The following is a 27,981-nucleotide window of genomic DNA, read 5'->3' as shown; positions in this document are numbered from 1 at the left end:
ATGAAGATGCTGATGTGTGACCGCGGCGTCCAGATGCTCGTGACGACGGTGGGCGCGTTCGCCGCCTTCAGCCTCATGACCATCGCCGTTGGTACAGACTACTGGCTGTACTCGCGCGGGGTCTGCCGCACGAAGAACAGCGGCGACAACGACACGAGCCGCAAGAACGAGGAGGTGATGACGCACTCCGGCCTCTGGCGAACCTGCTGTCTGGAAGGTACGTGATCAGTCTGACTGACTGGCTGTCTGTCTCTCTCTCTCTTTTAAAGCGGTCTCCCTGCCTCTGTGTGTGTGTGTGTGTGTGTGTGTGTGTGTGTGTGTGTGTGTGTGTGTGTGTGTGTGTGTGTGTGACAGCATCCCATAATCCCTTTTAAGAAGCTGTCCTTTCCCGAGTTCACCCTCACATCCCTTCCTCTGCAACACGATACAATATAATAGAATATTTATTGATCTGCTCTTGTTGTCATTCCACTGCATTGCTGAAGGTACAAATAAAGCAGGCACAAACAGAGACAGCTGGCAGTGTTATTAGCCAGTCAGCTGCACCCACCAACAAGTACCTGGATCTTCACACTGTTGCCGGGACTCTTGCATGCAGTGTTGTTAGGAATTCATCATTTTTAAGACATTTTACGTACAAATTTAGGCAGCGTGGCATAGCCTAAGTTGGTGCTGGGATCTGGTGTGCATTTGGCAACTACTAGAGTTGAGAGAAACCTGTCGATTCAAGCATAAGAAATTATGATTTGGTGACTGACATGCACAGTGACCAGTGGGGATTCTTTGCAGGAACACTTTGTATTCCTGAAGATAAGTTTGACGCTTACCACTGACTATTAATGCTGTTTTCAGAGCCAAAATCTAGCAGTCATCACAGGGAGTAGCACTTCCACATTCATCACACAGGTGTGATGGTTGTTGCTTGTTCCTTCTGCATCTGACTTATACCTCATATCGGCTTCACCAGTCAGAGCTGATGTAACGTCGTTGCAGCTTCACCTCCGAGAATGTTGCCTTAGTGCCAACTTCATAGTTATTGCTGCCAATCAGGAAAATAGTAACGTCTTTTCTGTAGTGATGTCACCGTAACCTCTACTGAGTTTCACATTGCTTCTGGCACATCTTGTTCAGGCTGTGTCCTTAATGTGCACCATTTAATTATTTAAGTGAGATCATAAACCCTCCATCAAATTTTTTTTCAAGCAACTCCAATGCCACTTGGCTTGAGAGACTCATCCGTTGTCAGAAGCTTCATGCACCTTGACTACAGTATTGGATCAGCTCTCTGCTTCATGAAGCCATCTGGTTTTCAATCATGGTTTTTCTTGTGCCTATCTGGTGATCTTGAAAATTGAAATCCTAAATCTAGACGAAGATAAGTGTACATGTGTTTACTTGAATCAGTGAGCAGTTAAAGCATACTTTAATACAGCATGTTTATGAGGCGCCAAACTTGAAACAGTGGATGAAAGCATTTATATCTTAGGAGAAAACAAAGTGACCATACAATATGACGGAAAGCACAGGGATTGGTAAATGTGTTTGTGGGGGAACTTCATGTTGCGTCACCAAGGGAAGTAGTTTGAGGTTGCAACATTGATCCAGCCAAATGTGTAAAACCCTACAAACTTAAATGGCTCAAAACAAGGATGAATTTTGAATATTCCGTAGCTACTTATTAACACCTGGCCATATTTTTCTAGTTTATTTAAGTTTGGTTAGACAGTAATAGAAGTGCTTATGATAAAGTTATAGATTGCCTGGTAGGAGTAACATGTCTGTCTGTGTCCACGCTAGCAGAGCTACCATCCAAGACAACCAAAGATCCAAAACACATGATTGGATTTGACTCCTGGATAATGACATTTTTGTGGTTTGGATGGGTGTCTGTCAGTATTAGTAGTGCTGTCAGTCGTGTGTTCCTCAGTAGGATGTTATTTCCCTTCACTACTGCCACTTTTTTCTATCTTTTAGAGAATACTTTCAGAAATAAGTTGTGTTGTTTCTAAGCAGGAGTCAGATGAGAAGATTAAAGATGTACCTTGTGTGTTCGGGCTGGATGGTACGGCAGAAAAATGTGTGTCACAGTATAATTTTAAGCACGGACAGTAAGGGTATATTGCGATATATTGTTTTTTTTGTTTTTTTTTTCAATATTAACGCTTAGAAGGGGTAAAATACTGGTACAGTAAGTCTCTCTTTTTATGTTAGCTGCTGTTTCAACAATGTTGGGCTAAATGTCTGTCAGGATTAAGCAATGAGCAGAATTGCCGCTAGTCTACACTGCAGCGCTATCTCATCCGTCTCCCGCGTTGGAGAAATGTCTGGCTGAGTCGTGTTATATCCGAGCCGTCTGATGTCTGTAATGGTCTTTGTGGTAGGAGATTTAATGAGGATAGATAGAGTGAATAGCCACGTGTAATGGCACTGCGCTCTGGTGGGACCGGCTGGAGTCATTACCATTTATGAAGGCTCTACCTGTCAGCAAAGTATCGTCAAAATTCATACCGTAGGGCACATTCATACTGTTGTACTTGCTATACTGTTTATACTGTCCAGCCCTTGTTCAACACATAAAGATAAAAACAAGCTGTCAAATCTGATTGATTCTTTAAGACTGAGAGTAAGTTGTCTATCATCCATGTGGGGTCAAAAGTCATAGTAAATGTAGATCTTTCCTATCTTCATTATGAAATGACGCATAATTCACTGTCAATTATTTGACTTTGATCCTGTAAAGTAAACTTTGCTTTCAATTACCATTAAAAAGATGCATTGCCCCTGGTAGGAGCATGCATGTATGTACTGTGTGTGTGTGTGTGTGTGTGTGTGTATGTGTGTGTGTGTGTGTGTGTGTGTGTGTGTGTGTGTGTGTGTGTGTGTGTGTGTGTGTGTGTGTGTGTGTGTGTGTGTGTGTGTGTGTGTGTGTGTGAGATGCAGCCAGACATAACCATCTCATTCTGGGGGGCAGAGAAGGCTATTACAGGGCCAGATGGCGCAGGTATAAGGCTTTATTGAACACACGCTCTCATTTACATACACTCTGATGCGCACACACTTGTAATTGAATGAATAAATAGACAAATTCTAGGATATTCCCAAGCCACCAAACAAACACAGCTGCGGGAGCAGTACACCAAGTTAACACAATGTCAGCACAATGTCAGTGCATGCACATATGCACAGGCTCACATGCAACAAATACAAAAACATGCAGATTCATTCATACACACACACACACACACACACACACTAACACACACACAAAATAACACAACCAAAGTGAATAATTTCTCTTATCTCTTTTCTCATTCTACTCATCTTATCCCCCCTTCACTCATTCTAGGTCCCTGGTTGTCACGGTTTTATAATTCATAAACGCCTCATAAACTGACAGGAAATGGATGTCTCTGACTCGTGTTCATGTGGCTTGTAGTCTGCCTGACATCCAAGAGTGAGTGAATGAGAGATGGAGGGGGGTAGAAAAACATCATGTATGCAGTATTCTTACAGTAAATGTAAAGAGCAGTCATGCATATGAATTGTACAACATAAAGCATGCAGCCCATTTTACAGTGACACAATTTCTTTCATAGGCGATATGGGGCAAGAGGAAGAAAGCCTTAAGAATCTTCCTATTATATATAAAAAATATATATTATATATATATTTATATATATATACATATACATATAAAGATGGCTTTTGCACCAAACATAATTCACAAAGGAGCTGAAAGTGACTAAATTGTGTCAGCCAGGTGCGCATGCAATCTGTACAGTTTGACCACATTCTTAAAATAAACAATCTCTACCCAACTACTTAAAAACTTGCCTTCCCACTTTAAATATTACAGCAAAACCATACCGATACACAAAGGTAGCACGCTGGCTAACTAGCCAGCCTTACACTGCTTGCTGGTTCCACCATGCTTTCATGCAGCATTGGTTACTGTCTGTTCTCCTTCCTGCGAGCTTCGGCACACTCACACTGACGTGGGGCCGCAAAGTAAGAAAATCGCAATTTTGTTTTATACTATTGAATTAACTATATGGCAAAAAGCTCAATATCCTTTCCATACAGTTCTAATCCTATGCCTGTGCCTGGAAAATACAAATAAAATGGAAGCTCCAAAATGCAAAAATATCAATACATTTAATTTAACTTGACATCACATAAAGAAGAAACACTGGAAGCCTAAGTGCAACACATACAGTAAAATCAAAGCAGCGCTGTACTTCCTGTTAAAACTAGGGACGCACTGATCCAACTTTTTCATTCTTGATACCGAAAATGTGACCTGGGCTTTGCATATTGGTCGAAACCAGATACAGATCCGATACCATTGTTGAATTAATAAGCTGTACATCTCACCATGTGGAAGAGACTTGGGGCATCAGGCTTGACTTAAATATTACTTCCATAACTTTGTTAAACAAAATGTAACTAATTAACACATAGATACAAATGTACTCAATTGTTATTTATTTATTCATTTGTTATTAAAATAATCAATTGTGCACCGGCTTAAAATGTGACAGCTGAACCGAAGAATAAAGTAACTTAAATAACAAACAGTCATGAAACTTATTTGTAAATATTTAGTACAAACAGGGATTCTAAATAAAAAATAGCCTTTGAATCTGATAACAAAGTAACTTAAATAACAATGTGCTGCCCCTTTTAAGTGAGTTTTGACAGTGCAGCGCTGTTTGTCCACTCAGCTGTACCTTAAGGAACACATGTCTATAAGTAACCATCTATATTTAATTTGAATATGTAAAATTTCGCCTGGTGAAACTTAATTAAAACTGTTCATGTGGAAAAACATGAACTGGGCTAGATGCTAATAGCGCTAGCACATCCATGGCATTTTCAATATTAAGTTAGCATTCATGCCAATTGTCATTTTTCGTAACTATTAAAAAAAAAAGATCATAGCACAGGCTATTTTTACAGTGGTGTTAACACATTATAATTTGTACATTTGTATCTTTATTTCTGTATTTCAGTTGACTGAACTAGCCGAAATACCTCCATACAGCTGAGTATTTGCTCGCTCCATGTTGTTGCTGGTGTTGGCTGTTAGTCAACTGCCATGCTGAACACACCATAAAAGTACAAATTCTGCATACATAACTTACATGCTTGCTCCATTTGATCACCAAAGAAAACATAGGAAAATACAACATCAGAAGTGTAAAAGTGTCCGCTGAATCCAAATAGAATTTGTCAGGAATTCGTAATCTCTTGCTTATAACCTTCTCAGATATAGATCACTTGTTAATACCAGGTGTAAATTGGGTCTATGTTACTGTAAATGTAGCACCAGGGTGGGATTTCTTGCATGCGGTGAATTTGTCATTGTGTGTCTGTGCAGGTGAACTGAGGTGTTATGTTTCCACTGTGATAAATGAGCATGAAAAGGACAGGAAATGAGGAGAGAAGGAAGGAGGGGGGAGGTACAGCATGAATGAAGCGAGACCAGAATGTGCATGAATGAGGCAGGGGGAGAGGGGCGGAGAGGGGTGGTGTGTGGCAAGTGATGGATGAGCTGGGCACGGCCTCTGTTTTAGGTGAATCTCTGGGGAGTGTTTGACCACGCCGGGGATCTAAATGATCGCCTGGTAATAGAGAGAAGGAAGAGGGTTTTAAACAGACGGGGACAAAAATGATTCCCCAGGTAGTTGTGAGAAAAGGAGATAGGAGGGAGGTGGAGGAAGGAATGAATGGTAGAGATGGAGAGCAAAAGGAAGAGAGAAAGAGGGTATTTGGAAGTTCTGTATCTTCCTCTATCTACTTCCTTATATATTTTTATCATATAGACGGATGCAGTCACCGTTTTCCACATACTTTTGTGTGTTTTTAGTCCAGGGCTGTTAGGGGAAATCTTACAACAGTACAACTGCATGTACTATTTTGGACAATAGTGTTCTTCCAACTTTGTGGAAACTGTTTCAGTACCGCAATGCCCATAAAGAAATGTTCCAAGTTTGGTTTAGAACAACAACAGAGCTCAGACCTCAGACCTCAGACCTCAACCACATCAAACACCTTTGGGTTGACCTGGAACACGGCCTGCAAACCGGGACTCATCGTCCTACATCGATGCCTGACTTCACTAATGCTCTAGTGGCTGAATGGGGTAAACAGCTGCAGCCAGGTTCAAAACCTTTTGGACAACTTTCCCAGAAAGTAACAGTTACAGCAGCATGTTAATGTCCATTGTTTGGGAATGAGATGTGGCTAGAATCAAGCATGTATAAAAGTGAGAAGAGATGAGAGAAGATGAAGGGGAGACCGGGAAAGGAATGAATGGATGTTTTGGTAATGGGAATGTGGAGCAAAGGAGAAAGAGTAAAGGAGGGATGATGAGAAGATTTGGAACAGGAACAGAGAAAGTTTGGAGAAAGAGAGAGAGAGAGAAATAGAAAATGGGCGTTTGAGGAAGAACAGAGTCCGAAAAGGGGGAAAGAAAAGAGAAAAAGAGGAGAGGTGTGCAATCAAGCAGAACCTGTCCCGTTCTCTTTCATCAGCCATCACCGTGGAAACTAGCCTCTTCCTAGCTCACTCCCCGTTTTCCCTCTCCCCATCTTTTCTCTCCTTTGCCTGGAAAGAGGCTATCAGAGAGAGTGAGAGGGGGGGGGGGGGAGAGAGTCACCCACACTGAGCTGTCAGAGGCGTTCTGAGGAAACAAGCAGTCCAATTTGCTTTGCTTTTCAACTTCCTTTCCTCTCCCTCCTCTATTTCTCCTCTGTTTTCGAGTTAACAAAATGCTTTATTCTGCATGTGTTTGTGTGTGCATGTGGCTTGGTTGAGACAGCGCCATTCACATGCAGCTTTTGAACTACACATCAACTGATTAGGGACAGCTCTCCTGGGAGCAAGGCTGTCCTCGCCACAATAACCGCAGCACTGGCCAATTGTTCCAATGGCTGAAACGACCTATGTTTATGCTTTACTGAGAAACCGACTGTAACAACGGAAAACCTTGCAGGGAGGAGGTTAGGACGGGTCGTTGAGCAGACCGTGATCACTGTTTCGATGTGTTTCCTATCAACAGTAACGGTCGGCTTCTTTTAACCATGACCACGACCAATTCCTGAACTTAATTTTGTCGATCTTTTGAATTTTTCACAATGGTGTGTTTGAGCAAATGTCTCGATAACTATTTGATGGATTGCCATGACATTTGGTGCACACACAAGATGAATTGCAACAACTTTGGTGAGCCCCTCATTTTCCATCTAGTACCATCATCAGGTCATAATTTCCGTTGGTCGGATCATTTGTTTTATGACGTCCCCATCAGCCTCCGCTGCTTTTTATGATAAGTGCTTATTAGCAAATATCCGCATGCTAAAATGCTAAACTAAGATGTTGAACATGGAACGCGGTAAACATTACCTGCTAAAACATCGTGTGAGCATGCTGACGTTAGTATCCAGCTCATCGCCCTGCTGTTCCCAAGTATCTCCACAGCTGCTAGCATGGTTGCAGATCAAACCATGATCTTTCTCTGACCACCTGTAACTGTGGCAATAAAGGACAGGATCATATGAATCAATTAACTGATTTGCCATTTAGTATGGAGGACTTGTTTCTGGGAACCCATTTAGTGCAAATGCTTAGTTTCAGTTGCATTCTAGAAAAGCTAAAATCCTTTTACTTCACTGGGGTTGAGTTGTCATATATTATTTTTTTTGTCATGCTGAAAAAAATGTATGCTCCCTCACATAAACTTAATTAACTAGTAACAATATTTGGGAAACTAAAATAGCATTATTTAGAACTCGGATTCAATTTCTATTATTGCAAATGATTTACTGTTATGGAAATTAGATATGCTAGGTCAATTTTGCCCAAACTGCTAAAGATTTTCCACACAAAAGACTCAAGGCTCTCCTCCAACATTGAAACTAAAGCTGCAAGCAAGTGCCCTCTCATGTTATTTTTGCTTTAAGAGCGTCACCTGATTTCCCCCCCTAACTGTTACTGTAACTACTAACTTGAATATTTGATTATACCAGAGCATGATTGTTGATTATTGTTACTGAAGTTGTCTGTGTATTTTACTAGGGTCTTGTAATTTATGATGATTTACGGTGTTTCAGTGTGTGACCTGTAACTTTTCTATACATACCAGTGTGTGTGTGTGTGTGTGTGTGTGTGCGTGTGTGTGTGTGTGGTAGAGAGTTGGATCAAGGACAGACTGCTGGCATCTCATGACCAGCTCGTCACATCCGTGGGGGCATCTGGACACACAGTGTTGTTTGTGTTTGTCTCCTTTTTAACCTTGATTTAAGCAACTAATTTTAGAATAGAATATTTTCACTGTTTAGTATGCATACTGTAGCATTTGCCCATAATTTCACAAATACAATAAGTACGTTAACTGGTCAGAGTCGTACACCTATGCTCTATCTGGTTATAGTTTGCTTATGTTGATGTTCACTGTGTAATTAATCAGTACAACACTGCTGCTAGAAAGAGTTGAACCTGAATTGATTTTCTTTCCCTGAATTGATGTGACATTTTAATACGATTCTGTAAAGCATGACTTTATTTTATTGTAATAGTTTCTTTAACCAATTTTGAATACAGATAGCAGAATAGGAAGGGAAATAAACTTACTAAAGTTAAATAGGATGATTAAACAGATAGTTGGAAGACAGACAGCAGAGAGAGCAGGGCCGATATGGAAAAGTTAGAGATAGCAGAGAGCCAACGAGAGACTGAGGAGAGTGAAACAGAGGTATAGAGGTGCAAAAGGAAAAAGTAAGATGTGTTGTTAAGCTAAATAATAAAAGTGTATCTGTAGCTCAGCACTCTTAAGAACAGCCAACAGTTAGTTAGGAGTCAGTGAAATGGAAAGTGTCTCTCCTCTACTTCTCGTCTTTCAGCCCACGGACTTGCTATACTACTGTTTTCGTACACAACATTAAAATGCATGTGTGTTTTTGTGTGTCCATCCTAAGAGCTGGAAAGAGGAGCTTTTAATTTCTGTCTATTAAGTGAGGTTTTTCGACGTTCAAACAAAGGTCTTCATTAGGCCTACGTTAATATTCTGTGATGACTAATTTCAGACCAGACAAGCCTGTTTGGGGATACAGCTGCTATTATTAGTAATAGTAGTACATGTTCCTCTGTCTTTACTGTGTTTGTTTTTTTAACTGGAACTGATCTTTCTCAACATTCACATCACAGCACATAGAGGGAGTGTGCACGTGTTTGTGCATATTTTGTGTGTGTGTTTATACATATGGGACAGCAGTAGTATACTGGGCCCAGTAGAAGAAACTAAACCACATGACTCACAGATGCACACAGGCCGACAATTATGCACATACTGGACTCCCACACTCATTTGCTGTGTCCCATAATGCCTTGCTGCGGCTGTGGTCGCAGCTGCCCTCAGGCCACGTTGACCTTTGTGAGGCAAATGTCTCCTGATAGATGCTCCCACTGTGTGTGTGTGTGTGTGTGTGTGTGTGTGTGTGTGTGTGTGTGTGTGTGTGTGTGTGTGTGTGTGTGTGTGTGTGTGTGTGTGTGTGTGTGTGTGTGTTATCATTAGTTTGCTGTTAATTAGACACAAATTTGTGGTTTAGACCAGTGTTTTTCAACCTTTTTTGAGCCAAGGTACATTTTTTTCATTGAAAAAATCTCGAGGCACACCACCAGCCAAACATGTTAAAAAATGATACTCTATTAACAATATAGTCATTCTCATCAAAGTGTCTTGAATAGGAATCAAATAAACACAAAGAATAAAGGACTTTATCATCATTTATATTTCTTCTTTCAAATAAAAAGTGCACTTAACATGTCCACTTTAAAAATACAGCTTGAACATAACAAATGAAACAACAATGTGGTCTTAAAGGTAGTAGAAAACGTCAAAGTGTTTTGCAAACTCTAATTCTGTCCAAAATCACAAATTACCAGGAATACAGAAATATAGTGCTTATTATGACAGAAGCAATAATATTTGGGAAAGATTTCACTGTTCTACACTGAGAAATATGAAGAGTTACATGTACAAAATGTCAATCTCAGTGTATTTTACTCACTCAGTGTGAAACCTGTGCCTGTTTGGATGAACAAAGAGCTGATATCCTGGCAGGAATTGAAGAAAGACACACACACGAAGCTCTTCCTCAACAGCTCTCAGTCGCTCTCTGTTTTTAGTTTTGATGGCAGTCAGGCTTGAGAAGCTCACCTCACACAGATATGTTGTGGAAAATGGGAGCAATGTCACAATAGCTTTGTTTGCCAGAATGGGGAACTCCTTGGCAGCAGTCAACCAAAAACTGTCCTAAGGTAGATCAGCAAAGCTTAGCTTCAGACCACCATTTTGTCTCAGTTCAGTTAGTTCCCCCTGCTCCTGCAAAGTCATGTCCTTTCCAAAAACTGCTGAGCTGTATGGGTCCCTAACCCAGTCAAGGCCATCAGTGTAGGCTGAAGAGAAATAAAATGACATCTTCTCCTGGAGAGTTTTCAGATGTTTACTAATGATCTCACACAGTGCAGCAGTGTGAACATCTTGCCATTTCTTGGTGAGTGGAAACATTTCAAGGTTGCCACTTTCCACATGTTGTTGCCAGAGGTGCACCTTTGAACGGAAGCCATTTATTTTATCCGTACTTGTGAGCAGGTTTTCATTCCGGCCTTGCATTCGTGTGTTCAGTTCATTCAGATGATGAAAAATATCCGCCAGATATGCCAGCCTTGCACACCACTCATCACTTGCAAGCAGTTTTGCGTAATCGGACCCCTCATTTGTCAGGAACACATTGGGCCTCATTTATCAATCTTGCGTGAAAACGGGCGCAGATCTGAGCGCAGAATTGGTCGTAGGACAGGACCCACGTGTGATTTATGAAACATTCGTACCTGACCAATCTCAGCGTATGAATGAGCGGGCCTTGATAAATGCGGCGGCTGAATTCGATCGTCATTAACATGTTACGCCCTTAAATATTCCTGGTTCGAGTCCTCGCCCACTGAGGTCAAACACAGAGAGGAAGAACGCAGGTTAGAAAAGAAACTTTTCCGACACACAGATCAGCATCCTGACATCCGAGATGGAGCAAAATAAAGCTGAGCTTTTTGCCAGTCTTAAGAGTGGAATAAAAGGGGCCCATCATAAAAACGCTGTATAAGAATAACGGAGGAAGTCAAACCGAGGCAGCGCTCCACTGGGACCCGTGTGCGCCTGTGCGCACTGTTGGACAGGTGTGCCGTATTCAGCACCCCTGCCGTGAAATGTACCCCCTCGCATTATAGCTGATATTCTGGATCAGAAGGCTGTTGTTTCCACCTATAGGAGTAGTTTATTTACTACTCTACCGCACAACACCGGCGCTACCGGCGGGTTATTAGGTATTCCGTAAGAGGATAACCTTTGTCATCTAAAAGAACCATACCAAGATGTTAATCATCTGATACCTTGTTTGATTTAATGCAATTTATCGAGGGTAGCCACGAACCGAGGAGATGAATTTGGCTCTGCAGTGCGTCTTGCTGCAGCCGCGCGCCAACACATTGATTCATTAATTCAATGTCGGGGTCGCGGGGGGCTGGAGCCGAGCTGTTTTGAAATATAAAAGAATCGTGTGTTCCCCCTGGTCACCACGGTTAAAAGCGATAGCTTGGCATCACAAATCACCTGTACATTTATCGAGTGGTAGTCTTTGCGATTGATGAATGTGTAATCATTCATGGATGGTGCCTTCAGACGCACATGAGTGCAATAAATCGCTCCAACCACAATTTTTATATTTTTTTTTATTCGTTTTAAGAATCCGTTTTGATCTGTTCTTAATATGTGACTGCTTATTCTTAATGACAGCTGAGGTTTGTTCATTATTTTCAGCCAGGTTTTGCTGCACCGCAAATCCACAGGCTGAAATTTGCGTACACAACCTCAGACCAGACGTGAGATTTGATCGTAGCTCCCGCTCACGTCCAAATTGATAAATGTAGACATTCGCCAAGAAATGGTCGTACGCACGATTTTCTGCCGTACGTTCGTTTGATAAATGAGGGCCCTTGAGTTCCTCCAGCAGCTCATACACACGGGCCAGCACCTTGCCGCGCGACAACCATCGGACCTCCGTGTGAAACAACAAGGCTTTATGCCCCGCTCCCATTTCCTCACACAAAGACGCAAATATGCGGCTTTTCACAGGTCGTGGGTTTACAAAGTTTACCATGCCCACATCATCCAACACAGGGGCTAGTTCTGCTGGTAAAGTTTTGTTTTCAAAAAATTTTTTTAGACCAATTAGGTGAAATTGGATAATTTCCCACGGCACACCTGACGATCTCTCACGGCACACTAGTGTGCCGCGGCACAGTGGTTGAAAAACACTGGTTTAGACACACATGCATTTAGCACACACACACACACACACACACACACACCCACTCTCTCTCACACACACACACACACACACACACACACACACACACACACACACACACATACACACACATACATGACCTTAGAGGCGCACCGAATTAGAGTAATAAACCAGCAGTGTGACGTAGTCAGTTAGTCAGTCCCAGTGACAAATTAGCTTTCATGTTATTGTACAGTTTGTGCAAATTAATGTGTGTGTGTGATTGCTCGTGATCATGTGCATTTGCATGTAAAGTGCTATCTGACACAAACAGAAGAGAAAATCAGTGTCGATAGAATCAAGCCAGTCCACAGAAATGTATCCTACTGTGCCTAGACCCTCATACGTATTTGTAAGAAAAATAATCTCCATACTGTTTCCTCTAAACTGTGATAATATCAAAGTACAACTTTAGTACTTTAACTTTAGAAATACTTGGACATTATTTTAGACGGCAAAAATGGGATTTGAGTTGGGCTTTAAAGGCACAATTTAAATATTGACGGTGTTTAGTCTGCCAACTTTCTATAGTGCGAGCAGATCCAAGTAGTTTCTGTCTTGTTTGAGCTGTAATAAAACTGGACTAGGGAAATTAGCCCATAAGAGATGTCTAGGGTCTAGTTGTCTTTATTATAGAGTATTTGAATTTAGGAGCCAGCTTAAAAGGAATCAGTCTAAGAGACATTTGCAGTTTGCTTTCTTGTAAGTTTACCTTTATTTATTAACTTTATAAACTGCACCACCATTTTGGCTTTTATATACAGGTTGCTATGAATTCCTATGGCTAGTGGCTTAATCACAATGTCGTATACTCACGGTAAGAACAGACAACCTTGTCTAGTTCCACACTGTGAATGGAACTGTCGAGTTATGTTGTTATTTGTATAAACCAGGTCTCTTTAGTGTTTTCTAGGCCAATGACCTCCTATATTAGCTGGAAGAGTGGGGGAGCAAGGACCCCCTACTACATATAATGTATTAAATTCAGTTACATATTAAACTGGGCTTACAGTTACATGCAGTTACATGTAAAACAAAAATATATTGACATTTGAATCATGTTTTAATGTTATTTAATCTGACATACATGTGGAAGAACCAGTGGCTACCTTACCTATAGGTCAGTAAGCCTATCATCAATGTTATGTCATTTTTATTTTTGTAATTTTTTTACGAATAGTGCGATGCATCTTCGCTAATAATGTTGGATTCATGTTACCCAGACCCCCTGTTGAAGATCTCTGGTATAAACAATAGAGTCTTAATCCAGTCTGCAATCATTGGTCCAAACCCAACGCTTTCAAGGACACTGAACAAGTAGTCCTATCATTTTATAAACTCCACCTGATCAGGGGAAATTATATTGGGAAGTACATCCAAAAGGCCACCGATACCATTTCACTAGAATTCTGCAGTGCACATTTAATAATGGAAGTAGCAATTACTTTACTGTAATTGATCTTTGTCTCTCAGTATGAGAGAGATGGTTGCCTGGTGTAGAAGAAGGCCTTTATCGCTGCAATAACCTCTGCTGCGGTGAACAGCTTGTCAAAATCTGCTACTTGTGTTGCATCTCAATAAGGTGTAGTAATTAGAAGGCTCTTGTCAGTCAGCCATCATAGAGATATTTGGATGCAGGGTTCAGTAAAATTCCAACAATTCAAAGACTCTTAAAGTCACTAATTGGAAATTAATTGTTTATTGATTAATTGTGTACTCTAATCCAGAATGAGACAAACCTTGTGTCTTGCTAGTGTATCTCTCAAATGAGATCACAGAGATGAGATTCGGGCAGTGATTTTAATAATGGGATATCTTACGACAGAAAACATGTTAAGCCCATGTGTATTGATGGCTCTTGATTTTGACCCTCCACTTGAGTGCCTTGCAGTGGAGTATACTGTATAAGCCACATCCTCCGTATTTCCATTCAAAAACAATCTCATGTATGTGTTGTTATGCCGATTTAGCATTTGTTTACGTTGAGTTCATGAGATAAATGTGATCTTGTAATTGTTTATAGGAGGTGATACTGTGCAATGTCATTGACTTAAACAACTAGACTTCCACTAAAATAATCAATTCACTTTTGCTAAAAGGTTTTAGGTGGTCTTTCTCTATATCTGTCTTTTTCTGTCTACTCTGGAGGTGTTCTACTGAACCATCCATCTAATAAACTCTCACCCAAGTCAGTCAGGAGAAGGGGGAATATATATTTCCAGGAGAAAATCACAAAGCACAAAATGTTCTGCACAAAAATTTGTATGATACCTTACAAAACGGTGAAAGGAAGTTGACCGCAAGATGGTTGATTTGGTGTTGGTGAGGTTAAGGCACCAAAGCTACCATTAAGTGTAATACACACAAAGTAAATACGTGGAAAATGCATAAATTACCGTGCACATTACTTTTTGTTGTTTCTGTACGAACAATGCATGAGTTACAGACTGCTGGGAGACGCACAAGAGAGAGTGAGGGAGAGAGGGACAGACAGAGACAGACAGACAGAGAGAGAGAGAGAGAGAGAGAGAGAGAGAGAGAGAGAGAGAGAGAAAGAAAAGTACATTGAGAAGGTTAAAGTGAAAGAATCTAGTGAAGACGTTGAGTAAGCAGATGTCAAAAGAAGATTGTTGAAAGTTTGACAAAACTGCACAGGAAAGAACAAAAGGTAGATGGGATGGAATTAAATCTACAGACTGATTGAGTGCAGGATTTTATTAAGTTCAGGTTTGTACGTAAACTGTTGTTCACCTGCAATACATTATATGGCCGTGTGTGAGTTTGTGTGTGTGTGTGTGTGTGTGTGTCTGTGTGTGTGTGTGTGTGTGTGTGTGTGTGTGTGTGTGTGTGTGTGTGTGTGTGTGTGTGTGTGTGTGTGTGTGTGTGTGTGTGTGTGTGTGTGTGTGTGTGTGTGTGTGTGTGTTCACTGGTTTCTCCTTGATGAGATCATAGGCTGGGTATGACACTTGACACAAGTATATGTGACAGCTACTGACTCACTCACTTATATAGCATTTGGAGGTAGCTCTACAAAACTTCAGTATGGGCTGAGAAATATATGACACACTCAAATTTCACAGAAAATCTGATGTGAACTATTTTGAGGGAATTTCATTTGAAGATTGTGGGCTTCTCTTTCACTGCGAAACAGCCCTAGGTCCATATTTATCCTTTAGTTTAGGTGTGTGTCACAAAAACAGAGAGGCGACTTTTTGTTGAAAACAACACTGGCAGCTCCCAAAGAAGTTAGCGTATATGCTGCAATTGCATCAGCTTTATCAGACCTGGAGAGTATTTCTTCATTGAAAGAAGAGTAAGAATGTCACACAAGGCTTTTCTCGATGAAAAAGATGTTTTCGCTCTTCTCCCAACTAGTTTGATGACTGCTGGTTCATCCAATCACCTGTCACCAGTACTTTTTTGGGAGTGCATAGGCTTTTCAAAATACTTTCCAATGTCTGCTTCTCAGATGATTCTGTGTAGCAAACCATCTGGCGCGTCAGGTTAAATATTTATGGCAGCAGGACTGGGTTCGTGGGATTCAGTCAAAATAAATGTGCGTGTGTGTGTGTGTTCACGGCACTGAAGGAACATGTCACCCATCAATAAGCCACCCTGTTGCAGACATATTGAGAGCTCTATGACACAGAGGAACAAGATACTGGATTTGAGTGTGCTTTTCATGGAGTTTGTTGATAATAAAGTAATCCTTAAAGCAAAGATTGACCCAAGCAGCAACCACCAAGTGAAGCGATCTCCTAAGCAGCTCCTCTAATACATAGCTGCTCAAGGGTGGCCTGTTGGCCAATGGCACTCTTCAGAAACATGTTGTGAGGCCCTTGAACATGACATGAAATGCATGCATTATATTTTAAATATCAGCAGCCCATACAATACCTTCACTTTCGATAGCTTACATTAAATACACTAATCAGCCGCAAACTGCGACAACCTAGCAAGAAACTGTTAGGAATAACAACTTGTATAAAGCTGTTGGTTACATGGTCACTAGAGGCACTTCGCAAGTGTTGCAGGAATACGTTATTTCATCATGCTAGTGCGTTTAGCCAAAGTGAGCCCTTTTGGTGGACAACTCAGTTTAATATTGAAGTGAGATTTGTGCATCTTTAACATGCTGGCTCCCCTTAAATTGGCAGTCAGTCATCAAAACTTTGAGAATCCCAGCTCTATTAACTTCTGATTGCTTGCTTTACAATATGTTTAAAACTTGCAATGGGATCGGATTATTTATTGTTTATAAATAAACAGCTTTACTTCTGCTCTGAATTTCAACTGGGTGCTCTGCCTAAAGCAATGTGTTTATTTAACTAAAACAAATTTATGTTTTCTTCCCAGGATGAATGAGCTGACAGTCAGTAGTCAAAGCACCAAAATGATCAAGACGCTTTCTTTTTTTGTTATTTATATCCATATTTCACGCATTATAGCATCCTTAGGTGCAGCATACTAGCTGTTACCTTGTATGTAGAGGTTGAATTAGAGTGCTCGGGCTTTAAGAACTGCTTGTGCTGTATGTCTGTTTGTGTGTGTGTGTGTGTGTGTGTGTGTGTGTGTGTGTGTGTGTGTGTGTGTGTGTGTGTGTGTGTGTGTGTGTGTGTGTGTGTTTGTGTGTGTGTGTGTGTGTGCGTGCGTGCGTGTGTGCGTGCATGTGTGTGTGTGCACATGAACATGTGTTGGTGTCTCATTGTCTTAAAGATTCCCAGTGCACTGTTTGTTACTCACACATTATCATGATGAACATGCTGACCTGGAGGTCCAACACAACAGCTTTAATGACTCTGTGTGTGTGGAGGGGGGAGTATTTTTAGCAGACGATCTTTATTGTCTAGAAAGTAATAGTGTGACATCATCAGCTACACAAACACAGAATTAATGAGGGTGTACATCCATGTGTGTGTGTGTGTGTGTGTGTGTGTGTGTGTGTGTGTGTGTGTGTGTGTGTGTGTGTGTGTGTGTGTGTGTGTGTGTGTGTGTGTTTGTGTGTGTGTGTGTGTGTGTGTGCTTTTAAGTGTGTTTATTCAGTTGTGATTTAGATTCTCAGCCACTAAGAGAGAAATAAAAGCAGCCATCTATCTCTCTGTTCCCTTGTTTGTGTGTGTGTGTGTGTGTGTGTGTGTGTGTGTGTGTGTGTGTGTGTGTGTGTGTGTGTGTGTGTGTGTGTGTGTGTGTGTGTGCGCGTGCGTGCATGCGTGCGTGCGTCCGCGTGTGTGTGTGTGTGCGTGCGATCACTTCATTGGTATTTCATTGTGTGAAGCTCTTTGGTGCTCTATACATCAGGGTGGTTCGATACATTAAAAGGCAGGAGGTTTAATACATTTCTTGGCTGGCGGACAAAAGGCAGAGCGCTGATTGATGATTCTTCATACTTTGATGTGTCCAACAGGAGATGCTAAGACCAGTCAAACCAGGCCACATTATTATTATTATTATTATTATTATTATTATTCCTGTGTCATAGAGCTCAATTGTTATCCAAATAACACATCAGAGAGCCAAATTGTTGCATTTACTGACTTTTTTTTGTTTTTGTTTATTACAGTGAACACGGGCACTAAAGGTTACTTTGCGTCAATCCCACATACACCATCCTGCTCATTAATACTCACTAGCGCACCAAATGTGTATTAATCTCCAGCTGAAAATAGTCTCAAAAAATGTACTCCTACGATATATATCATGATAGAGCATGTTTTCAAGTCATTTCATTTCATGAACGCATAGTCCTGAAATCACCACATGGTAAAGCATATTTTATTACACATTGCTCAGGTGGTAGAACGGGTCCGCCAATGTTCGAAGGGTTTGATGCCCGCCCGGCCACTTGTGTCATGGTCGTTGTGTCCTTGGGCAAGACGCTTCACCCACCTTGGCTCATGATGACTGCTGTATGTTTGAGGAGGTGGTTGGAGGGGCCGTAGGCACTGAATGGCAGCCACGTTTCAGTCAGTCTGCCCCAGGACAGCTGTGGCTACTATTGCAGTTTACCACCACTGGTATGACTGTAAATGAATGGACCCTGGACCCTGTAAAGTGCCTTAGAAAGCGCTACATAAATCCAATACATTATTATTATTATTATTACACTCCTGTGTGAATTGAAGAGATATTTTATCAATTTTAATCCAGCTCTGTGTCATGGCAATGTGGCAAGTCTGTTCAGATGAACGGTGTTTGGCCTGTTTTGAGGAATGGAGTTTGGAGAATGGAGGTTTTAATAGCCCCTCTTAAAAAGCATGTTCTTCTTCTTCCTCAAATGTCTTGTTTAGTTATATATATACATAATATATAATATTTTCTATTAAAGAATGACTCAAAACAATGAATCAATTATCAAAATAATCGTAATCATTTACCCCAGTCTGGAAACACTGGGTCACCACTGTACAGGACAGAGAATGGAGAAGGGGGGCAGGAAAAGGAGATACAGACACAGATTTAAGCAAATGCAGCCACCATATCTATTTTTAAATCGTGTGTTGGTGTACAGTGACGAATCCAGATATAAATGTATTTTTAACTCTTCCTCTATGAGCCAGCATTTTCAGCCAAAAAGCAGAGAATCCTTAATGAAAGTATGAAAAGGATACGAGGGAGTGCAAGGATGATACTAAGCATGTCATCACGTGTATTTGTTGATTTGAGTTGTACATCTGTCAGTGTAGCAAAACAGACTTTGATTCATATGAACATTTGACGGATTAATACTTTATCTAAATATCAAACACTCTATAAATGACTTTTTTGTTAATCCGGGTGTCAGTCAGAGGTGAGTTACTATCTCTGACTGCATGAGCTGGATGAATCAATTTATGAATGATTTTCTGAGTGTGGGTACTGGAAAGAACCTCTTCATATGCAAATAAGCCATTAGGTTGAGTCGTCCGTTGTTCGTCCCGAGCCTCTATCCTCCCGTTTTTCTCTAATTCTCCCGCACCGTTTTACCACCAAACCTCCTTCCACCAGCACTTCCTCTCTCTTCATCCTACCCCATCTCGCTTTCTCTCCTCATCCCACCTCACTCTTCCCCTTCTCTCCCCCTCCCTTTCTCTCTCTCTCTCTCTCTCTCTCTCTCTCTCCTGTGGTGTTGACCATGTGTGAATGGAACTGAATGATTGGTGGGAATGAAGCTACATGCACTGTACACACACACACATACACACACACATATGTGCGTGTGTTGTACACTATGTGTGTGTGTTTGTGGAGGACTTGTACAAAGGAGGATGAGTCACTCTGCCTGACACACAGCACACTCGTAGGGGCCTGCATCCTAGTCAATACAACACAAATACACACACACACACAAACACACACACACACACACTCACACACTCACAAACTGACATACACACACACACACTCACACACTCACAAACTGACATACACTGATAATCTAAATACAGAAGGCTTTGACTTACATGCATGATTGATTGTGTTCATGTATCAGTTTAATGAGCTTGGTTGATGTGTGTTTACACATGGCTTTTCATTGGTGTTTCCCACTCGTACCCTGAAGGCTACAGCCCTGTCCTGCATCATCTGTCATCTCTCTATCTCTCTCTATCTCTCTCGTTTTATTTCTGCCTTTGATGTATATTCATGTCACCGTACATTATATGTACATGTTCACTTTCCTGAAAATGTGTTCTGATGCAGCACAATCACACGAGAAGATGACTGATTATTGATTGACATAAGCAATCACGCTCCAATACCAATGATTTTCCCCCGCTATTATAATTGACATTTTCATGATTAGATGATTAATCGTTCAATCAAAACCATAATGAATGATTAATTCAGGATTTCAGATTTATTGTCCCAGCGGGAGATTTGTTTTCACAGCCGGTACACAGAATCATACAGCTATAGACAGTACACGAAATCTTCATTGATGCAATTATCCCAGCTCACAACAGTATCAGCTGATTGTTCTGGGCTTCTGTTTCTTAGGGAACAAAAGTCCCGCTGAAACGAGCTCTTCTTCATTTCATAACTAACCTTGACTGGGAATTTATCAAATATCAAGACTTCACCTGTCTGCATGATTTATAATATAACTAATATAACCGTAACCATGAGCAGCAGAAAGTAGAAAAGTGTGTGTGTGTGTGTGTGTGTGTGTGTGTGTGTGTGTGTGTGTGTGTGCGTGCGTGTGTGCGTGTGTGTGCGTGTGTGTGTGTGTGTGTGTGTGTGTGTGTGTTTGCGTGCGTGCGTGCGTGTGTGTGTGTGTGTGTGTGTGTGTGTGTTGGAATGAATAGGAATATTACTAATGTTACCTCTATACATTTTTATGTGGTTTTCTATGCAATATTTTTTCTCTTTTCTATTTCTGTATAATTGTATATGCTGTTTATTGTTCCTTCCCTAAAATCCCAAACTATTATAAACTATACTTTCCAGTTTAAGGCTTAATTCATTTCTTTTTTGTGAAGTAGTATTTGAATGCCTAATGTATATCTCTTGCATTGAAATGATTTCAATATAGGGGGTTATTTATGTAGTACCTTTTCTATTTTGAAATAGTGTGAACCCTGCCTATAGTCAGCCTATTGTCCCTCCCCAACTTTTCCAGCCTGTGATGAATCAGTCCCAAATTATAGGAGGTTATTTCAGAGGCAATAATTCTTTGTCTTGTTTGACTCTGATGAAGATACACGTGACAATGAAACATTACTCTTATAATAAAGTTTTCTGCCTGCTATTCATGTGCTTTATCATACTTTGGATTTGATCTCCTAAGTCTCTCCTGTTAAGAGTATTTCATTTTCTCTTGTGGAAGAATAAATATCTAAATTAAAGTTGACTGAACTGTGTTTCTCCTCCGCAGGAACATTCAGAGGCGTGTGTAAGAAGATTGATCACTTCCCAGAGGATGCAGACTATGAAGCAGATGCTGCTGAATACCTCCTCCGTAAGTCTGATATGATGATACATTTCAGGCCCATTTTTAAACATATATTTATCAGTAAAACGTTTTATCTGGTGTCACTGTCAGGCCAAGGAAGGTATGAACCTTGCTGGAGACAAAGGGGATATCTAGTTCCATGCATTATTTTGATAATGTAATGAGCAATACAGCCACAAGAGAACAGAGATACAGGACAGAGAACAATTCTGTTTTTAGGAAATCAAACGATGAACAATGTATTCATCTTGGACATTTTCTGACCCCAATTAAAGGTCCCAATCATAGAAATAGAATAAGAGTAGAACGGACACTCCCATTCAAATCAACATAGCAGGATGGTGAGAGCGATGGCCATTTCTTTTTTACTGTTGCCATTGCAAAAGAACTAGGACCTTTGTCGCTGGCTAACTCATTCTATTTCTATACCCAAATCACAGTGCTGAGCCCCATTTTATCTAACACCAGTCAAATGTCTACTTCTACCTCTCAATTTAATTTTTATGGTCACAACCTTGAGTCAAGAAAATCTGGGATATAGAAAACGATCACATCAATTTCTCACGAAGGGTGTAAATCACAAGTTTTATTACAATAGGATATAAAAGTGGTTCTCTGCCTGCGATCGATATGAAACGATATCATGCCCGTTTAACACGATCAGATACATTTATATCAACTCACGAAAAGCAACTAAAATATGATATGATTTTTTGAGTCTTCAAGACATTGAAATGAAAACCAAACTATCATTTTTAATGAAAAGAATAACTATGAAGTGGAAATTTCCACACAAAGGTGCATCTCAAAGAATACAACAATTATCGATATTTTCACTTTGCTTTGATCATTGAATGATTAAAGATCAAATCAGTGTATTGTTACACCCTTGGATTGTCTCACTGTAAGAGTAGTGACAATGTTACGTTTAGATCCATGTGATAAGACCTTAATAATGATCATGATATATAATAAAAATACACAAACCCATTCCAGAATAATGGTCCCCCTTAGTAACTGTTGCTTTGCCTTTCAAGCTTTCCTTTCCCTAACACATATGTAGTTTACAAAGATTTACCCAAGACAAGTGGCTAACATTTTATCAGCTGTTCCTGGTTAATTAAGCTAACATTTGTTCCATAAGTTGGTTAAAACTGTCTGACTTTTCATGGTGGCTTGTTTTAAAACAAGAACCTCGTAAAATAGCTCTCAAATTTGCCTTTTTTGGATACGTACATGATGTCATGCTAAAGGACATCAGCTTCCTCACCATTTCATCACGTGGAAGATATAAAAAATAAAGAAACAACCTTTTTCTTGTATTGCAGTGTATGGCTAGTTATTCATAGTGTTATAGGTATGATAAGGAGAAATATCAGATACCCAGGCTCTTATTTCATTCCAGATAAATGAACGGAGACTATAATGGATCCCATGGTTTTATCAGCAAATATACATGAGAAAAATGAGAAGAAAAATGTTTTACCATGATGATAAAATGATAGAGGAGAACGGAGGGAGAGTAATAGGACAGAAGTAAAAAGGATGCAGCAACAAAGATAGAGAGAAGGTGGTTTAGTGGATAACAGAAAGGAGGGGGCTCGCTCTGTTCTTTCTCCCCAGTAAACACAGAGTAAAGATGGATGGAGAGAGAAAACAGCAACAACAAAAAAAAAGGAAAATGGATTCAGCCTGTGCTTCTTTATCATTGCTCCGCTGAACACAGAGTAACATCCCCAGAGGCAGCCAATTAGATCAGAGGCCTCAGAACTGGCCAGCCAATGGGGAGCCAGGACCTAGTGACCGGCATTTCATACAGCCCAGGGGTGTGGGCCATGGGGGCGGGGCTTATATGCTCAGCCCCACAACACCACTGGTCACTTCTACTGTCAATTATGCTGGGAATGTTTTGAAAGCAAGAAGACTGCAGCTAAAGAGAAGACATTTGGGGGGGGGTTTGTGATGTGTGAGTCACATCAGCTGTTCAACATATCCAAACATACCGCACAGCTCAGATCTGCATGACAGGCTGTTTGCAAATATCCTTCAATATGGTGTCACATCATGTACACATATGGGGTTCTGACAAATATTTCACTCCCACTGCAGCCTCGCTTCCATTTTCATCTCTCATCTCAGATATTCATTATTTTTGCTTTGCATATGTGTCAGTGTGACTCTCCATCTGTCCTGGTTTTTGTCCATCGTTTCCCTTTGCATCCATCTCTCTCGCTCTGAAGCAAGGCCTCTGAATGCTTTCACATGTTCAGGATTCAGAGTCAGTCAAGCATGTAGCAGCACACTGGTCACTGTGTGTGTGCATGTATTTGTACAGCTATCTTTGTGAGGACCAGCTTTAGGATTTTTCCAACGGAGTGAGGACATTTTTGGTAGGCGTTCAGTTGTGATGGTTAAGGTTAGGGTAAGGGACTAGGGAATGCATTACGTCGATGAATGTCCTCACAAAGATACATGTGCGAAAATGTGTGTGAGTGTGTGTGTGTGTGTGTGTGTGTGTGTGTGTGTGTGTGTGTGTGTGTGTGTGTGTGTGTGTGTGTGTGTGTGTGTGTGTGTGTGTGTGTGTGTGTGTGTGTGTGTGTGTGTGTGTGGATTTGAATTAAAGCAATGGCTATGATGTTAGAGTACTGACTGTCAGCTGTAAAAGTGTTTGAGGGTGTCCATATCCATCCCATGTAGGAATTGTATGTATTGTATGTATGGTTGATGTCTCCCTTTCTTTCTCTTTCTACAAATATTATAAACGTGTTGTTTTCCATTGTACCATTGCTTACACTATATCACTTAGTATTCTGAGATGTGTCATCCTCCCGAATGGTGCTGTGAAGCAAACCAGCAGATTTGCTGGCAGTATTTCAGTGACCTTTTTTTTGTTCTTTAATTACACTTTATAGCAATGTCTCTGAAGGAATCTATCCATCACAGGCAACATTTTGATTTCAAAGACAAGGTTGATACATGGCAGCAGGTCTTTACATCCATTTAGTGTCATGGGAAACGACATTAGTACAAACAACAAAACATGGTGTACAAAGTAAAAAATATATGCATACAAGGAGCACATGTAAAATAAGGGACCCAGTCAACAATAAAATGAGACACACATTTACAGGAGGTTCTTACCTGAGATTCGAATCTAAACACTTACTTTGCCCCTTTTATTGGATTTTTTTTTCCCATTTGGGTCTCATCTTCCAAACCATATTCTAATCTAGTGGGCAATCTCTACCTTTCCTTTTACCCAACTTTTCAAATATGAAAATTGAAATCAGGCTATTTTCCATACATACATACATATATATATATATATATATATATATATATTGTAGGACTGTTCCCTCCTCCAACACAAATGATCCTTCATAAGTCTCATCCTGCAGAGTCTGAAAGGAAATATATTTCACAGGAAAAAAGTATTTCAGATAAAAAAAAATGTGTTTCAACTCTTTTTTGTTTGTGTACAGGTGCTGTGCGTGCCTCCAGTATCTTCCCCATCATGAGTGTAGGTCTGCTATTCCTGGGGGGGCTCTGTGTGGCTGCCAGTGAGTTTTACCGGAGCCGACACAATGTCATCCTCAGTGCAGGAATCTTCTTCGTCTCTGCAGGTTAGTCTGCACTGCATGTGTGTGTCTTTTTGCTAGAATGAGAGTATTTCCTCTTTTTTAGAGTCGTTATCAGTCATCATTGCACCAGTGTACATAAAGTAGCTCCTGCATTTAGAGCAGGATGCTGTTGTTCTCCGCCGAAGGACACGTTTATTATATTGTTTGATTAAAAAATACTCATCAGATATTGATCAAGAATGCTGTCTTTTTAGCCCAAATTGTAATCTTCTTTGCTGCACTTGTTTTATATCTGCATTGTATTGATTGATTTTGTTTGCTAATGTTGTTAATTAAATGTTTTGTGTTGTGTTTTCTGCTTGTATCTGTAGCTGCTGTTGTTTTTCCCCCTTTTATGTTTCTATCACTTTTGCCATTGCAGTGACCTAATTTCCTTCCAGGAAATAAGTAAATAGGTTCTTAGCATGGGGATTTAAATTTGATTGAATGGAGCAGATCTCTTTAAACTTTCAATTTTAAATGTACTTTTGATAATGTGATTTTTTAAATTTTTGATATGTAAAGCATTGATAAAATCCCAGACTTGGAAAAAAGAGCCCTATGTAGTCTCCTTCCGTGCACCTAAAATGGCAACTGTGTATGTGGTTGTAGCGGAAATGAGAATTGTTTTATCTGTGAGCATGAGCTGCATGAAGCTGTAATATGTAAGTGTGCTAATGCTCATCTCCATGACAACAGTGTTAAACACAATATAGCAGCCATTTTAGCTGCAGTACCGACCGAATGACTTAAAATAATACCCTGACCTGATAAGAGCAGCGTGCCAGGTTCAAATATGGCTTATCTCCAATACAAGGATGCTGCATTTGAGGTTGTGATAAGTGGCTACTGTACATGTGTGTGTGTGTGTGTGTGTGTGTGTGTGTGTGTGTGTGTGTGTGTGTGTGTGTGTGTGTGTGTGTGTGTGTGTGTGTGTGTGTGTGTGTGTGTGTGTGTGTGTGTGTGTGTGTATGTGTGTGTGTCTATGTATGTGTGTATTTACTGTGGAGCCATTCTAAAACAGAGGAGTTGTGGCATTCAAATATTTGTAGAAGCAGCCCGTTAGGCATCTAAAGCACACTAAAGTGCCTGTGTGAGGAGCCAGAGTGTGCAAACTGGGCTCAGCGGCTGATTAATCAATCAGCAAGAATACCATGTTGCCGCTGTGATGCACTGTGAGGGTGTGAGAGTGTCAACACATATACATGCTCACACACATAATCTATCACATGGATGCTGACACTTGGCCGCACATAAACACACACACTTATGCTCTCACCCCTGACGCACACAAAGGGTTGTACAGTAATTGCTGTTCAGTGGGATGTGTAGGGTCCCATTGGGTTTTGTAGTAAATTCATGGAGCCAAATTGGTAATTATTTACCACAATAGTGTGGGGCTGATTCTGGTTAATTACAGCTGGCTAATTGTCCCCATTCTGTGCGTTTCACCGCAGTGCATGAGCACTGTATTCTGGACTAATGATATGGAATAAGAGAGCCCAGCTGTGTGCAATGACTCTCTCCAATGTTTCTATCAAGCTCCTCTCTCTGATGCTCTCCGCCTGTTACTTTGCTTTTTTTTTTTATTTGGCTGTCTCTCTGTCGCCCTTTTTACCTCTCATTTCTCTCAAAGCTTTGCTATGACATTTTTTTCTTTCTCAAATTTGAATTCTCTAATCTGCTACTTTATCGTATCTTTAACTGTCTCTGTTGGTCCACCACTATGGTTCAGACAGAGATATTTGAGTACCTATTCAATAAATTTCCATGCACTTTGGTGCAGACTAGGGATGGGCAAGAGTAGTCAAATGCCTGTAGAATTAATGATATAAGTTGCTAACACACTAAACTAAGATGTTGAATGCTGCTAATATTATACTTGCCAAACATCGTCATGTTAGCATTGTTAGTTTTTTCTGGAATAAAGGCGTCGGTAGGCCTCTGTGAAGCGCTTCATCCCAGTGCTTCGAATCACTGCCCGTGGGTTTTGCTTCTACACATCAACATTAACATTAGTTAGGTAGCTAGCTTATGGCAAAATTAACAGGAAGTTGACGGCACAGCTAACAACAAGCTTTACAACCTGTATGGTGATAAAATTACAACACTCACCAGCAACATTCAGTCAATCGGCTTCCGCAAACAGGCTTTCCTTTCTTTGTTGTGATAGTTTCTTGAAAAGGAGCAACAGTGATGACACTAATGCACTAAAAATACGCTGGCACAGGGCAAAATCGCCCTTAGCATGAAAATGTAGCTTTAGCACTGCTATGCCAAAATCACAGAGCTGCTAGCATGGCTATAGATGCATAGTCTTGTGTTTCAATTGATTCTTGTGCATTAGCTATACTTGTATATATTTGTGCTTTCACTACTACTTACTAACGGTTCTCTGTTTCTGGCAATGTTTGACGTGTGCTGTTTATCTGGATGAGTAAGTCACACTCGCAACCTTTTCCAGCTCTTCTCCTTTTCTCATCTTCTCTTTCTGTCCTTCCTTTCCAGGTCTCAGTAACATCATAGGAATTATTGTCTATATCTCAGCCAACTCGGGAGACCCGGGCCAGAGCGACAGCAAAAAGTCCTACTCCTACGGCTGGTCTTTCTACTTTGGTGCCCTCTCCTTCATCATGGCAGAGATGGTGGGCGTGCTGGCCGTGCACATGTTCATTGAGAAGCACCGCAAGCTACGGGCCAAGTCCCGCACCGAGCTCATTAAAAAGTCTGCCTTCAGCCGCATCCCTTCCTATCGCTACCGCTTCCGGCGTCGCTCCAGCGTGCGCTCTTCCGAGGCCCCGAGCCGTGACGCCTCACCGCTGGGTAAAGGCGGCTACACAGGGCCTGCTGCCTCTGAGATGCCCATGTACACGCTGAACCCACGCGAAGCAGGCAACGCCGGCACCAAATCTGGCAGTGGCATGGGCGGGCTGCTCAACTCAGAGAGGGAGTTCCTCCAGAGCAGCACGCTCACTAAAGACTACAGCAAGGACCCCAACCGCAGGACCACGCCTGTCTGAGAGGTGCC

The 27,981-nt window shown here is 40.9% G+C and overlaps 1 protein-coding gene across 1 annotated transcript; it reads left to right on the top strand.

Annotated features, from left to right (window-relative positions):
* Nucleotides 1-27,973, top strand: cacng3b (calcium channel, voltage-dependent, gamma subunit 3b; the record flags this gene model as incomplete). The annotated part of the gene is made up of 4 exons (XM_083931474.1): nucleotides 1-217; nucleotides 21,256-21,339; nucleotides 24,816-24,956; nucleotides 27,462-27,973. 4 exons carry the CDS (start codon nucleotides 1-3, stop codon nucleotides 27,971-27,973), a joined length of 954 nt encoding a protein of 317 aa, XP_083787600.1.
* Nucleotides 27,974-27,981: the final 8 nt, after the last annotated feature.

This window comes from Echiichthys vipera (genome assembly GCF_963691815.1).
Source record: "Echiichthys vipera genome assembly, chromosome: 17".
In the NCBI taxonomy this organism is placed as follows: domain Eukaryota; kingdom Metazoa; phylum Chordata; class Actinopteri; order Perciformes; family Trachinidae; genus Echiichthys; species Echiichthys vipera.
This window is presented reverse-complemented; position numbering and strand designations above follow the sequence as displayed.